Source organism: Marmota marmota, unplaced genomic scaffold, assembly GCF_001458135.2.
Source record: "Marmota marmota marmota unplaced genomic scaffold, marMar, whole genome shotgun sequence".
NCBI lineage: Eukaryota > Metazoa > Chordata > Mammalia > Rodentia > Sciuridae > Marmota > Marmota marmota.
In genome coordinates, this window is record NW_026000103.1 from 5,053,858 (window position 1) to 5,069,482 (window position 15,625).

At 32.7% G+C, this 15,625-nt stretch overlaps 1 protein-coding gene across 5 annotated transcripts in view; it reads right to left on the minus strand.

Moving 5' to 3' along the window:
• The window catches only part of Ccdc171 (coiled-coil domain containing 171), a 391,269-nt gene that overhangs the window by 201,121 nt on the left and 174,523 nt on the right, over nt 1-15,625 (minus strand). For all 5 annotated transcript variants that reach the window (XM_048783928.1, XM_048783929.1, XM_048783925.1 and 2 more), the window contains 2 exons: nt 8,226-8,730; nt 7,225-7,341 (listed from right to left, as the gene is read on the minus strand). In XM_048783928.1, coding sequence (XP_048639885.1) covers nt 7,225-7,341; nt 8,226-8,730 — 622 coding nt within the window. The remainder of the gene's footprint in view (nt 1-7,224; nt 7,342-8,225; nt 8,731-15,625) is intronic.

The window sequence follows — 15,625 nt, forward strand, 5'->3', positions numbered from 1 at the left end:
AAAAAAAAAAAAAAAAAGATTTTCTCTCTCTCTCTCTTAAAAAAAAAGATGTGACAATGTAACTTAAAATAGAAGCAATTTCAAGGATAAATTATCCACTTAAAAATCATTCTTAAAAATTATGATAGGTAGGAGGCTGGGGTTGTAGCTCAGTAATTGAGCACTTTCCTCGCATGCCTGAGGCAGTGGGTTCGATCCTTAGCACCACATAAAATAAATAAAACAATGATACTGTGTCCACTTATAACTAAAAAAAAAAAATTCTTTTTAAATTATGGTAGATGGCTGGGGTTGTGGCTCAGTGGTAGAGCACTTGCCACGCACACGTGAGGCCCTGGGTTCGATCCTCAGCACCACATAAAAATAAATTGAAAAATAAAAAAAGGTCATCCTGTAAAAAAAATTATGATAGGCAACAAATTTAATTTAAAAAACAAAATCTGTTCATTATTAAATTCTTTCAGCTTCTCCATATGTTTGAAATGTTTTACAATGAAATGTCTGAATAAATACAAAAAACTCAAAAGTCATAATAAAAGATCATAATTTTTTTAATTTAGTAAATTAAATATGGCTCTTCAATATGGAGAGTCATACCTCAAAAGCAAAAATAATAACTGGTCAGATTGTGCTTATTTATATTTCAAATATGAGGGTAGTTAAGTAAATAATGAAATTCTCTAAGTCACTTCTCCTCAAACTACACTGTACATAAAAATCACCTAAGGATTTTGCTAAAATGCAGATTCTTATTGAGTAAGTAAGTCTGAAGTGGGGACTGAAATTATGCATTTGTAACACATTCCCAGATGACATAGATGATGTTGTTACATGGACCATGCAAATAAGTAGCAAGGATATTTTTATTATTTTTTAAGTTTCAATAAAGCCTTAAAGCTTTTAAATATTTACTAGTAATTGCCTATTAATACAAAATCCTTTCTTACTGCTTTGAACCTCTTGATTATGAAATGTCATTCTTAAACTGAACACAACATAGACTTCTGAGTTAGCCTGAATGAGTAGCTATGACCTCTAGAAAGCTGAAGTATGCAATGAAAGAAAGTTCTGAGTAGTACTTGCAAGGGTACATTTGGGTCATTTATCTTCTATATAATTAGGATTCAATTATAAAGGAAATGAGTAACAAAATGTATTAACATTCTACTTATATCCATCTACTCTTGTTCAGAGATATTTCAAAACAAATCTGTACATTTGTTTCTATCTTTAAAATTTTAGTTTAGATCACTCATATGAAAAAGTTCAGCTATTCAAAGGGTTCTTTATTCCCATAATGATTAATGTCTCAGCCCTTCTGTGGAAGTAACATTCTCCCCTGTTTGAGGTAAATGATCTCTTGCAGGCACACCATTTGGATACCTAGAAGAGGTAATTTATCTCAAGTGGGCAAACACTATAATGAAAGCAAGAAGGTTGCCACCTGTCCAGTATTTACAGTGGCAACATGGAAACTGGGGTCTTTGCCCACTGCCTATAAATACATCATCAAAGTTTAAGAAGGTAACAGAGGCAACCACCTTTAGCACTTTCTGAGCAATGAATTCAAGCTACCATTATAGAACTTCTACTTTCATGAAAAGGTGAAAAGTCATATCCTAGTTCCAAAGAGACATAAGCACAAGAAAGAGATTAAAACAACGGACATTTATAGGACATTTACATATACAAAGGACTTGGCTAAGCAGGTTATACTTATAACTAGGAACTTTTATTAGCCAAATTGTACAGATGGGGATATTGAGGTTTTAAAGAATTAAGTAATTCGCCAGTATCAGGAAAATAGTAAGAAATGGAGCTCAGATTCAACTTTAAAGACTAAGTTTCTAATCAGTATTATACTGCATAGCCAACATGTTTAAATTTCTTCTCCTAGAAAATAGTATGCATATAATTCAGAATTCACACTAAATAAATGAGCACCTATTTTTTCAGCTTTAGCTAATTAAGAAAAATGCTTTCATGGCTATAAAGGACTACTCTACTACTTGTGAAAGGATAAGAACTAATTTTTAAAAAGAATTACTTGCTGAATTATTTTAATCTTAGAATAAAGATTATACAAGAAGCAATGCAGTTATTTATGTTTTCATTTTGCAGTTATTATTTAGCATATTTAAAAAGCTACTACTTGGTATTGCCATACATATACCACAATTTTCCTGAGGCTAAAAAAATTAAAAGCCACAGTGATGTTTATCAACATGTAGTCCTGACATTTTAGGAGGTTTAAAAGGAAGAAGGGGAAAGAGGAACAAAAGGAAGAAAGAAGGAAAGACAGACTGGAAGAACACATAGGAAAATATGTGTTACTGATCAGTAACTATTTCTAGTGATTTGAATGATAAAAAATTTTGTTATGTTATTCTTCAGTGATTTTTTTCAAGTTCTCAGAATTAACCAGCTTTCTCTTGTAATATGGAGAAGATAGTAAATATGGAAATAATAGGCAAGGTTTGCTTTTTAAAAACATAAATCCTCTCTATTGCAGACACTGTTGATTAACTAATATGACCCAACCACAAAACCTTACCTTTTCTTCTGCTAATTTATAGCTAGCCATCTAGGAATAACTATGTAACCCAGTTCAGGTCAAAGAAACAAAATCCTACTTGGTAAACTTTAGGGAAGGCTTTTGCCTTCCAGATACATAAAGATAAACTCAGCAACCACATGCCTTCATATTTTTAACAACTTTCTTGAAATATAATTAACTCACGATTCAATTTATCCATCTAAAGTGTACAAATAGATGGTTTTAGTACATTTACAGAGTTATGCAGTCATCATACTACAATCAATTTTATAACATTTTATCGCCCCAGAAACTTCCATCTCCATTAGCTGTTACTTCCCATGCTGCCTTCCTAGTCTTAGACAACCACTAATTTACTTCCTGGTTTTAAATTTGTATATTCTGGACATTTCAAAACAAATGGAATCATACAATGTAGAATCTATTGTGACTAGCTTCTTTCTTTTGGATTAATGCTTCCAAGGCTCATCCATATTGTAGCACATATCAATAACTTCATTCCTTTTATGGCCTAATAAAATTTCATCATTTGGATATCTGTCCATTCATCAGTTCAGGAACATTTGGTTTATTTTTGTTTTTTAAACTATTAAGCATATTGCTGCTATAAACATTTGTTCTCAAGTTTTTGTGTAGGTATATGTCTTCATTTCTCTTGGATATATACCAGGATTGGAACTGTTAGCTCACATGATAAGTCCTTATTGAACATTTTAAGGAACTGCCAGACTTTTTTTTCCAAAGTAGCTGCATCACTGTCACTCCCACCAATAATCTATGAATGTGTTTGCATTTTACCTTTACCTTTTTCCTTCCTGCCCAAACACAATCCTGATGCCTGAAAGTAGGGCAGACAGCTTAAAACTAGGAGGCACAGATATGAAAATGCTAAGGTTTACAGAGAGAAAAGACAGTCTAGATTCCTACATACCTCTAGACTGCCTATTACTTAAAGTGGAAAAAAACTACTTGATTAAGCTATTTTAAGTGGAATCTTCTATTAATTAATAAAGAAGACAAAGCTGTGACACCTCCCCCAAACATACAATGTCACTCTATTCAGAGGAAGGAATTTCTTTTTAATCTTTATAGAGTTAATTCACAACAAAGATTTTTTAAAAAGTTAGAGCTATGTGTAATATGTAAAATGTCTTGACATTTTAAGATAACCAATGTATTTTCATTTGATTTACTCCAAAATTTTATGAAAATTCTTTGTTATCATTTAGTTGATGTATTAATAATGACCAACATTTTAAATACTTTTTTAATATTTATTTTTTAGTTATAGTTGAACACAATATCTTTACTTCACTTATTTATTTTTATGTGGTGCTGAGGATTGAACTCAGGCTCTCGCATGTGCGAGGCAAGAGCTCTACCACTGAGCTAAAACCCCAACCCATGACCAACATTTTAACTAAACAAAGTAAGCACACTGATAAACAAAGACTATTCAAAGCTCTATACAAATTAATTCAGTCTTCCAAATGACTCTATTAGATAGGTGATACTCCTGTTTTACAGATAAAGAAATTGAGGAACATATAATTTTAAAACACTTGTCCAAGGTCACATAAGCTAGCATCCAAACCAATATCCAAGGTCAGGAAAATTCCTGCTTACCCATAAAGAATTGCCTCCCCAAAAAGCTCTAGAACAATTTTAGGATAGAAAATTAATAGCCTAAATCTGTATAAATGTGTCTGTGTGCATATGGGTGTCCATTAATGAAATACGCTATTTTCATGGTGCAATTGTAAGTACAGGAGCAATATTGTTTCAGTAACCACTATATGCCAGGTACTGTACAACACGTTCAATAAGCATTATTTCACTAAACAGCCAGGAAGAAGACCCTATCTTCATTTACAAGTAAAAAAACCTGAAACATATTAAGTTTAAAAAACTTTCCCAATTTCACACAACTGCTAGTTACCAGAGAAGGATACAAAATCAAATATTTGTTAAAAGCTAATGTTCTTTACTCTCTCAAAAATTTTTACCTAGTTAGGTTATTCATACACTTAAGTTGTAAATAACATAATTATATAAGCTATTATGGCTTTACTTACTCTCATTATCTACTGATAAACTGTCTAAAAATATGTTCCCATCCTTTCTACTAAAATATCTGAAATTTCTACTGCTAGAATATACTTAAAAATGAAAACTAATGACCTGGAAAATATAGAAGTCCTTCATCATGTTTGACCAATTATTCTATAATCCCAAATGGTCAAGTAAGGTCCACACTGATAGTATTTGTACTGGTTCAATAATACTCAGATAATACCTGTCCAGACCATGTTCTTTCCAATATTCCTTAGGACTCTGATACTATCATCAATTATTCCTTCCCTCTGAGTGACAATCACTTCTCCCCTTAAGTAGTGCTTCTTAGCCAACAAACATTTTAAAATCTTTCCTAAAAATAAGTTTCCCTGAACTTGCTATATCCTCAAGCCATTAGAGGCACAACTACAAAGCAGCTCTGTTCCTGGAGGCAGGCAAGCACTTAAAGACTTAAAGACACCATTCTTACTCTATCTTCTACTTGATAGGTCATACCTATACATATTGGGCTTAATAATTATGGTGCCAAGATCTTTAACTTTAAAAATATTTCAAGGAACCATTTTTGGAATGTATTCAGGGGGAATTACTGCCTAATTTTATAAAAACCTCTACAATCTGATAATGAGCTAATGATATACTCCCCACTCCAATAGGGATATTATAAAAATATCCTTTATTATTCATTATCTATAACCTAAGCCTGCTAAGCATGGATTTCCAGTCTGATCAGACCCAGCTAAATCACTTGTTTCTTCCTGAAGACCCCCCCACACTCATAAACCACACTAAGCTGCACCTCATACAGATTCTTACAACATTTAAAGCCTGCACTTCCTATCCCAGCCTTAATTGTATTCTGCCTGAAGTTACGCATGAGTTGTCATTTTTGTTTCATAATCATTTGTATATTTTCTAGAGGGACTAAACAATTCACATATTTTTCATTTATCTCCTAAAGTATATATAGGACAGTAAAAAGAAAAAAATACATCAAGTAAATTAATAATATAAAGAAGATTATAGCTTTAAAAAACAATCTGCTTTTGAGTATCTACATATATATAAAAATATAGCTAATACAAACCATTTGGTTATTAAGCTAAACCCCAAGCTATTAAGTCCTTTCAAGAATGCTAGTGTTGGGCTAGAGTTGTGGCTCAATGGTAGAGCACTTGCCTAGCCTGTATAAGGCACTGGGTTCGATCCTCAAAACCACATAAAAATAAATAAAAGGTATTGTGTCCATCTACAACTAAAAATAAAAAAAAAATGCTAGTATTTTGCCTTGAACTTGTAATACAATATATAAATTCTTAAAATAATTTAGATTTTTATTTCAGACCCCAAACCCGGTATATTAAGGTTTTGACAATACATTAAATATGCACATGGCTTACCAACATCAATGGCCACACTTAAAAATAATCTGTGAGTCATAAGTTTCCTACTAGAAGAACCTAGTTTCAGATACTTGAAATCACAATGAGTGCCAGAACCAGGATCCCTATCCAGCAGTCCAGCTCCAGAATCCACATTTTTTATTTTATTTTTTTCAAGTATTAGGATTGAACCCAAGGCCTTGCACATGCTAGGCAAGAGCTCTACCACTGAATTACATCCCAGTCCCTTAAAATCACAATGAATAATTCATATTTACATAGTATTGTCTCAAGAATTAAATTATACCCCACATTGTCATTTAGTTGATGCTTACACATTTCATTAAGCAGAAAAGTCTTAAACACGATTACATTATTTTTTACTACTAATGAATCTGAAATTATCATAATTAGTCCAATGACACAGCTTAACCCATAATTGTATGTCAACATTACTTCCATCACAGGGAAACTAGTTTTCATCGAACCTTTCATACAAACATATCATAAAATCTGAGTCATGAAAAAATAAACTTGAATTTTAGACCTTTGGGAATCACGATTATTGGTTCTATACCTGGAAGAAAGGCACAGACTATTCCAAATAACTCTCTCTAAAATAAATTAGACAAAATTAAAAACTCACCAAATGAGATAGAAAATTTTTCTACTGGCTCAATTACTATTCAAGCTTCTTAAATTTACAGAAGTAGAAAAGAATAAAGGCCAAAACAATTTAAAGAAAACTGCTGTATTATTAACTAAAAAAATCAAAAGCCAGATCACAAAGGGAAAAAAATGAGGTAGATATATTTGCCAAAAAATGTCACTTAATTTCCTCCATAAATAAAGACAAAATTAACCATTTAAATTTACATTAATTTGGGGCTGGGGTTGTAGCGCAGTGTTAGAGTGCTCACCTAGCATGCATGGGACACTAGGTTCAATCCTCAGCACCACATAAAAATAGAACAAAGATATCGTGTCCACCTAAAACTAAGAAATAAATTTTAAAACATTTTTAAATAAATTTACATTAATTTATTATAGCATTACATATGGATTTAACAATCTCTCTGCTACTGAAAAAAGAAAGATAAAAACCAATATATTTTCTTCCTACATAGTTTACTAGACATTGTACCATAAAAAATTTCTGGACATTTGCTTTTAAGTACATTTGCAAGGACATAAAAGAGGAAATCATACCTGTTTTACTAATGACTTCTTGTAACTCGGCCATAGAACTGATTATTGCAGCAAGAAGGTCAGCACTGGTAAGCCAAGTGAGCGCTTGTAAACAACGAAACTGTTCCCTTTGATGTTCTACAAAAATAGATAATATTCATTATGAAATGCTCCAAAAGTTTTACTGAAACCCATATTTTAAATTCATGGCAGTGTTCAGTTATTTAAGACACAAATGAAACTGCACACAGAACACTGCTTAGTGCAGAAGAAAAATCTACAAGATATGTTAGATTTGATTGACCTAATTTACTGTTTTATAGATAACTGTTAACTGAAACCAAAAAGAAATTTTCTTTAATTGTAATATATTATTTAGTAGCCTACTTTTTAAAAAAGTTAATATAGAGTGCTTCCTCAGAATAGTCCAGCTTTCAAATATCTATTAGCTAGAATATTTTACATTTGTGTCATTTTCACACAACTCAATAATTTTTTTAACTCTTATCATTTTATATTAACTCATAGAAAGTGAAAGTAAAGGAAATTAATTTTAAATCAAATTTGTTTTAGATTGTCTTAATTAAAAAGGCACTGTACAAATCCTTTACTGCAAAAAAAAAAAAAAGAAGATTCAAACATAATAAAGCTGGACAGTGTAAAAATTAAATTTTAATCAGTTTATAACAAAAAAATGTATTTACATAAAATGTACAATTCTCCATACATCACATATGTACCTATACGGATTCAGTTCTGTTTCATGATTTGATATATTACATGATTTTTTTTAGTATTTATTTTTTAGTTGTAGTTGAACACAATACCTTCATTTTATTTATTTATTTTTACGTGGTGCTGAGGATCAAACCCAGCGCCTCACAAGTGCTATGTGAGCGCTCTACCTCTGAGCCACAACCCCAGCCCAACATGATTTTTAAAGATTTTATAGAAGAGCCAACTACATTCCCAATTACTTCATTTATATGCAACTTAGATTTGAAAAACACAAATTATCTTACTTGGAAATTTATGCTTGTCTTTGGGCTCTCCTGTGCACACTAAAATGCCTATACCTTCTTTGAAACTTTCCATCCAGGTAAAAAGAGAAGCACATGACTGGCCCAAAATCTTGAGTCTGTTTGCTGCCAAAATTGCAATGACACCTTTCCGGAATATACGTATCAATCCTTTGAATGGTTTTTTCTTCATCTTCACTTCCTCTTGCTTCTTTTCCTCTACCGTTGACAATGCTTGGGCTAGCGTTCTAATTTCCAATTTGAACAATTCAAAGGTGTTGACCTGCTCCTGGAGAAAATCTCTCTGTGTAGATAAAGCACAGGATCTGCTATAAAGGGGATATAATGCCCCAGCCATCAATGCACAGGCTGCCAGCAAGGATGATTGATCCCTTTGAGTCTTTGATAACATGTTTTTGAAGTGTGAATTTTCAATAGCCAACTGTTCATGGGACTTCTCAATTTGGTTCAATTTTTCCATATTTTTTTCTGCAATTTCTTGAAATTTCTAGAAAAGAAGATAAATATTTGATCATGAAACAAATGAGCATTTTACTAATTTCTCTTTATACAAAGAAAATAATCTTTTGCTGACACTACTTCTTTCCCTTCAAAAGATTCAACTTTTAAAATATTCAAAAAATATATAAGGTATAGGTCAAAATGTGCACACTGATCTCTAAATCCTCTAACAAAAAAGCCAATTCCTCTAAGCTTTACAAAGAGTACCACACATAAACTTAAGAGTACATCTTGACTTTCCTGTACATTTGTGCATAAATACATATATTTAGAAAAAGAAAGTGTACTTTTTCTGCATTAATTTCTTCCTTCTATTCTTAAGTAACTTATTTCCCACTTTAAAATAGAAATTATGCTGTCAATAGAGACTTTCCTATATTTAAAGACATTAACTTTTGCCAAAATAAAAAAGGGTTAAATCAATGATGCAAGAAATATCATTTGACTGTCTACCACTTAATGATGAGAAGGGGTTGACTTGGAGCACTCTTATTTCAGTTTCTTTTTTCTTACCTCTCCAAGACAGAAGGCTGGATACAGAGCAGCTCCAGTGGTGGGAGAAAATACTGATTGTGAAGCTGGCCCTCAGCAGCTTTCTAATCATTTTTGTCTAAAGTTTTTACAATTTAAATTTTAACTTTAAAAAAATAAAACTTTAACTGTAAAAACCACATTTTTTCAGACATAATCCCCTTATAATTAATGAAACAGAGTTTGACACTATTTACAATCATATCAGCATTCACAACCATATCACAAGTATCACAAGCATAAGGGCACACTATAATTACAAAATGTCCTTTCATACTTTCCGAATAATTGTATACTTTAGCTATGAAGGTCAGTTACCACAGCCCAACTTGTTCTTAACAAGAATTTTTATGTCCATTCAACCAAAGAGTCTCTTACACCATTCTGGGCCCATTCGTTTGCAGATAGGAGTATAGAAACTGTAACCAGTTTCTTCATATCATGCATGTACACATGATGTCCAATTTCTTTAAGATAAATGGAGTGTTAAGGTTGGGTGAGCTAGAATGAGTTAACCTCGCATGCAGGGGCACCACCACATGCATTGGGTATCCCCATTCAGACCTGCAGTCTCTAGACTACTGTCACCCTCGAAGAGCGTGCCTCTTGCTCCCGGTGACTGTTCAGCCCAGCTTAGCTCCCCAAGGCCTCACAACAGTCTGGGGAAATAGAGGTGGCTGGGCCATGTCAGCAAAGTGGTCTTGTGGTTACAGACAGGAGGACACTTACTGACTCTCAACAGGGCCACCAATAACTGTATTTTAATCACAAGAAAACAAACTGGCTCTCTATGAAATCTTACATGTAATGATTAAGGTATTTCTAAGGTAGAGAGCAATTTTGTTTGTTTGTTTACTTATTTATTTACTTATTTTTTATTTATACATACCAGGGATTGAACCCACAGTGCTTAACCACTGAGCCATATCCCCAGTCCATTTTCTTTTTTTCTTTTGAGAAAGGGTCTTGCTAAGTTGCTCAGGATCTCGCTAAGTTGCTGAAGCTGGCTTTGAACTTTCGTTCCTCCTGCCTCAACCTTCCAAGCTGCTGGGAATACAGGCATATGCCACTGCACCCAGCAAGAGCAAATTTAAAAGATAACAGATCCCAGTTTCTTTTATTGTTCATTTATCATTCAATAAACATTACTGATCACTAATCATTAATACTGATCACTAATCATTATTGATTACTAAATTCCATGTTCAGGAAAACAGACAAGTAGGTCAATTATTATGGTATAATGTCATGTTAGAGAGATGCTGGATTGCCAGAGGATCATCAAAGGGAGCTTAACAAAAATGATGCTGACAGGCTTTGGGAGGGATAGGACAATTAAAGGACAAGTGGGAATGAGGTATGTAATAAAAATAACAACAAAAAAGCCAATTCCTCTAATTAGGAAGCTAGGCAATAACTACTCTTTAACAATCTAATCTAACCCTTGCAAACTACAATAACTTAACAGCTTCAACTGGATTTTTATTTGCCCAGTGAGCTGCCATACATTTAGCCATGGACCTATTTCTTTTGAAAAGCAGACTGAGGGAGCTCAGTTTTAATAAGGTAGTCATTTGGAGAAAGAAATATTATACCCTGCAACTGTATGAGAAAGTGAAGTGAAAGAATCCTTTGGATACATTAAGGAAACTATCTTTGTATTATCTGATTAGACTTTACTATACATAAAATTTAATGTGAAACTTTGGAAGAGATACTTGATGAGTGTGTCTGATTCCAGAGTTACCCACTGAAAACCTAGAAAAAACAAAAGGCTAAAATTGACATTAGCAGGAAGATCTCAAAGGAGATCAACTTAGGACAAACCATAAAAACTCTTGATCACTCCACAAAATTTGGGTGTCAAAGGCTATCATCAATAATGCTAACAGGTAGTAGTCAAAATGTTTCAAACTTGTAGAAAAATACTGGTGAGGAAAATAAATCCAAATAAATAAGGTTTCCCAAAGGTGGACAGTGGACAGAAGCACTCCTTACAGGCATAGTTCTCAAGATAAAAGAGTATGGGAAGTACATTAAGAAGTTGCTCTCTGAACACTTCAGCTTCTTGGATGCTTTCCCCTGAACAGAGAGAAAACTGTATTTTAGACATGGTTTTCATGTTTCTATACTATACCTTAATTGCTTTACTTATTCCAACTCTTGTCTAATACCTAATCCAGCTACATCAGGGGTGGTACTATAAGAAATGAAGAAATGGAGAAATAGAGACATTATAACTTGCCCCCAACCACATCTCCACTGATGGCCAAGCTATGGTAACAGTAGTCTAGCAATAGAACTATGTTCCAGAGCTCCAGGCAAATGTCACTAGCAAAGCAAGTAATGCTCCAGAAGGAACTTTTTAAAGGAGGAAGAAAGTCTGAGAAACAATAGCGAGGTGAATTGCTTAGAAGCAGATGTGAAGACAACTCTCTTAAGGGTTTTCTTAAAGGCAACCTTTAAGGAAAAAAACGTAACACTCAGGCTGTAGCTAGATAAAAAAGAAAGAAAAGCATTTAAAAGTAAGAGCCAGAAAACAGGATAATGTTCCAAAGAAGTACAAATAATTCAGAATGCCTGAAGAAAAAAGGGGATGATAGAAATTTGAGAAGTAGGTAGATAACAGAGAATTGAGAGACCTATGTGCTAAGCTGAGGAATTTAACTTTATGTGAAAACTATAAAAGACAAAATATCCTGGAACAGTACTATACTTGGCAAATGACCGTAAGAATTGGAAATACTTCTAGGAGTAGTAGAGTTTCAGGGCATGTAGGTAGAATGTGGAAAGCAAATGGAATCACAAAGGTTAATTCCGTAGTCTCTCCAAAATCAATTCCACCTGTTCAATTAAAGGAAAACTATAGAAAACCTAAAGATAAAAGAAGCGGACTAATAATAGTTGAGTAAGTGGAAATAAAATTGAACCTCTGTGTCTCAGGCAGAGGTGTGTTTTCAATAAACAACATTTTTTGAACCAAAAAAATCTTTGAAAGAATCGTTTTGCTAATGACATTTTATATATTTCAAAATAATATGCAAAGTCATTAGTCAAAATAAAATGGATTGTTGAAGAAAAGCTAAAAGTAGGCCCCTTATGGCAAAGATTAAGTTCATTTTAACACATGACAGATCTCAAACTCCTTCACAATATACAGTTAGTCACTTTCAACTAGACTCTGAGGTTGATAGTTTTACAGATAATGAAACTGAGGTTTAGTGAGGTTAAATAATTTGCCCAAGGTTCCTTCATCTGGGTTTACCTAATCCTTTTAGCTAAACTTGATGTCTTTACTCACCAAGGTTTTCCCCTTCAGTCACATCTCGCATGCCTTCCCCATAAAGACTTCACCTTTTCCCGCTATCCTCAATTTGATGAAAAAGGAGAGGTTAGTCTGCTTTTCTACCATCCAGACATTAGTATTACTACTTCTTTTCACAATTTAACAGGATCTCTAGCACCCCCAGGCCCTTTCCCTTCTTTTTCCCCTGTACTGTTCAAATTCTAACAATATTTCAGCTCTTATCTATTCTATGACACTTTTTACTACCATCATTCTCTTACAACTGATCTTGACTTTTGCTGAACTAAATTAAAAATCACTGAACAATTTAATTCCTACACTGCTACTTACAAATTTCATATGTGTATATCTACTCTCTCTCAAATATAATAGACTGCTAGTTCCTAGAGGGCAGGAATTATTTACTATGGAGTCTGTCATCATGCTCTAAACCCTATAGGTATTTAGTAAATATTGAATGAATAAAATAACTCTTTATAAAATCATCCCTAGGGACTAGGGTTATGGCTCAGTGGTAAAGCACTTGCCTAGCATGTGTGAGGCACTGGGTTCGATTCTCAGCACCACGTATAAATAAATAAAATTAAGGTCCATCAACAACTAAAAAAATTTTTTTTCAAAAATTATCCTACTGTTTAGCACACAGTTTTGCCCATAATAAGCACTGAATAATACCTAATGAAAGAAAAAAGCTTTATGATGTAAAGGAAAGAAAACTATATTTAAAAAGAGAGTTACAAATATAATTTGGAACTTGTCAGCATGTCAAAATTCTGTTTTAAATTAATTGTGACTTTCCACAGGGACTTTCAGAGGTATTGCATTATTTACTGTGAATTATTCTTGAAGAACAAAGCCTGTTTGATGGTGAAGCTGGAAACCACTATAGAGCAAATTTGCCTTAAAAAAAAAATCCAGTGTTCTCCGCCCAAGGAGATTAAAGGACAATATTTTTTAAGCAAACATAAGGAACATCACTTTCATATGGCACAAAAGCATTCCTAGTACTGAAATAACCTGTTCCTTGGTGTATTTAATATCAAAAAATAATATTCTCAAATTCCTCCCTCAAAAAAGCATTCTTATCTTGAAAAATTTTTTAACTTAAAAAAGATTAAAAAAGAATAGGATATCTGAATATCTTTTACACAGATCTTTTTAGTATATCAAAAATACTATATATAATTTCACTAGTTTTTCTTTTCTTGCTTTTCTTCAAAGTGCATCCAAAATGATGCTTCTTTCCTTAGTGAAACACCTGCCCTACCTCCTGAAATACAACCTTTCAGGGACACCTAATTGGCTTCCAGAATTCCATAAACTTTTGACACTTTGGGCCCAAAATTAAAACACTTCCCTAGAAGTAAAATTCTTTTTTTAATTACTCAACTTTTAGTTCTTGTTCTTCAATTTGACACAAATTGCAAACCGGACATGCAATGACACACAAACATCAAAGAATTTCATTTAAAATGTCTTGTTTGTACAAATTATTTGTCTTTTATGTAATGGCAATATTGAAAAATATAACAAACACATATTCACCTATTTTTCCTATGAGGTGAATGTTTCTCTGTTAAAAATAAAGAACATCTTGTAGAAAAACCAGAACCCTTATACATTGCTGATGAGAATGCGAAATGGTGCAGCCACTTGCAAGAACAGTTTGGCAGTTTCTCAAAAAGTTAAACATAAAATTATCATAAGATCTAGTGATCATCTATGTAGATACACACTATATATGTGACTATTTATATATACCCACATATACAAACACACACATATACACAAACTCTGTAGTGATTATTTAACTTAACACTATTTTTATTATGTAAATTTTAGCAGGTCAAAATATATGTGCTAAAAATGATATGTGCCTGCTTTTAATCTTATTTCTAATACAATACAAATTATAAATTTCCTTTGAATAAGCCATGCCCCAGAAAACCAGTTTTCTTTATCATTAGACAGAATAAAAGTATCAGTCCAGGAAAGATGTTTGATTTGTGGACCATTATATTACCTAAGACTACTTGGAAGGTTGGCAGTATTATCTGAATTCTGATCCATCCCATGTCTTCCCATCCCATGTTTCAGATCCTGGAGAGGACATGGGTTGGCTTAAATCTCCTCCATGAAGCCTTCTCAAACTTCGACAACTTCCTCTTCTAAATTTATAGCATTCTTTTGGCATTTAATTATGCACAGCCTTCTGGTAAACTTTATATCATATAATTGCTCATGTGCCTCTCCAACTAAATATTACACTTATTGAAGAAAGAACTATGTATTATACCTTTTTGCTTGTATCAAAATATGAAACACAAAGTCCTACAGATGACATATAACATTTTTAATTAACAATAATTAAAGAATTATTTTAATATTCTTACCATGGTAGATAATTTAAAGTAGATGTATTGTACTAAAATTTCAGTTTCTCAGGAAAAAACTAAGAAATACAAATTTGTGTGGATGGCTAACAATGTAGAACTACTTAGTTTTTTCATACATTATTATCATGTTTAATTATTAATCAATCAATAATCACTTGGAGGCGTGGAGTTGTGGCTCAATGGTAGAGTGCTTGCCTTGCACTGGATTCCATTCTCAGCACCACATAAAAACAAATAAATAAGACAAAGATATTGTGTCCACCTACAACTAAAAAAATATTTTTAAAAAAATCATTTGGGCTGGGGTTGTGGCTCAGCAGTAGAGCGCTGGCCTAAAACATAGGAGGTGCTGGATTTGATCCTCAGCACCACATTATAAAGAAATAAATAGTATTCTGTCCAACTACAATTTATATTATATATTTTTAAAGAGTTACTTAGAAATATGAGTTAAAGGAATAAGAAAATGAAATGTCGTTAGACCTATTATCAGATATTCCTTTAAATTCAAACATATATTTCTAAAAGAAATAGTGCTACAGTACAATACAAAAAATGATTAGAAGTTAAAGATAGTGATAATGTATTAAAGTAGTCCATACATTCACTTTGAAATTTCTGAATGCCAAACAATGTGCTCAACATTT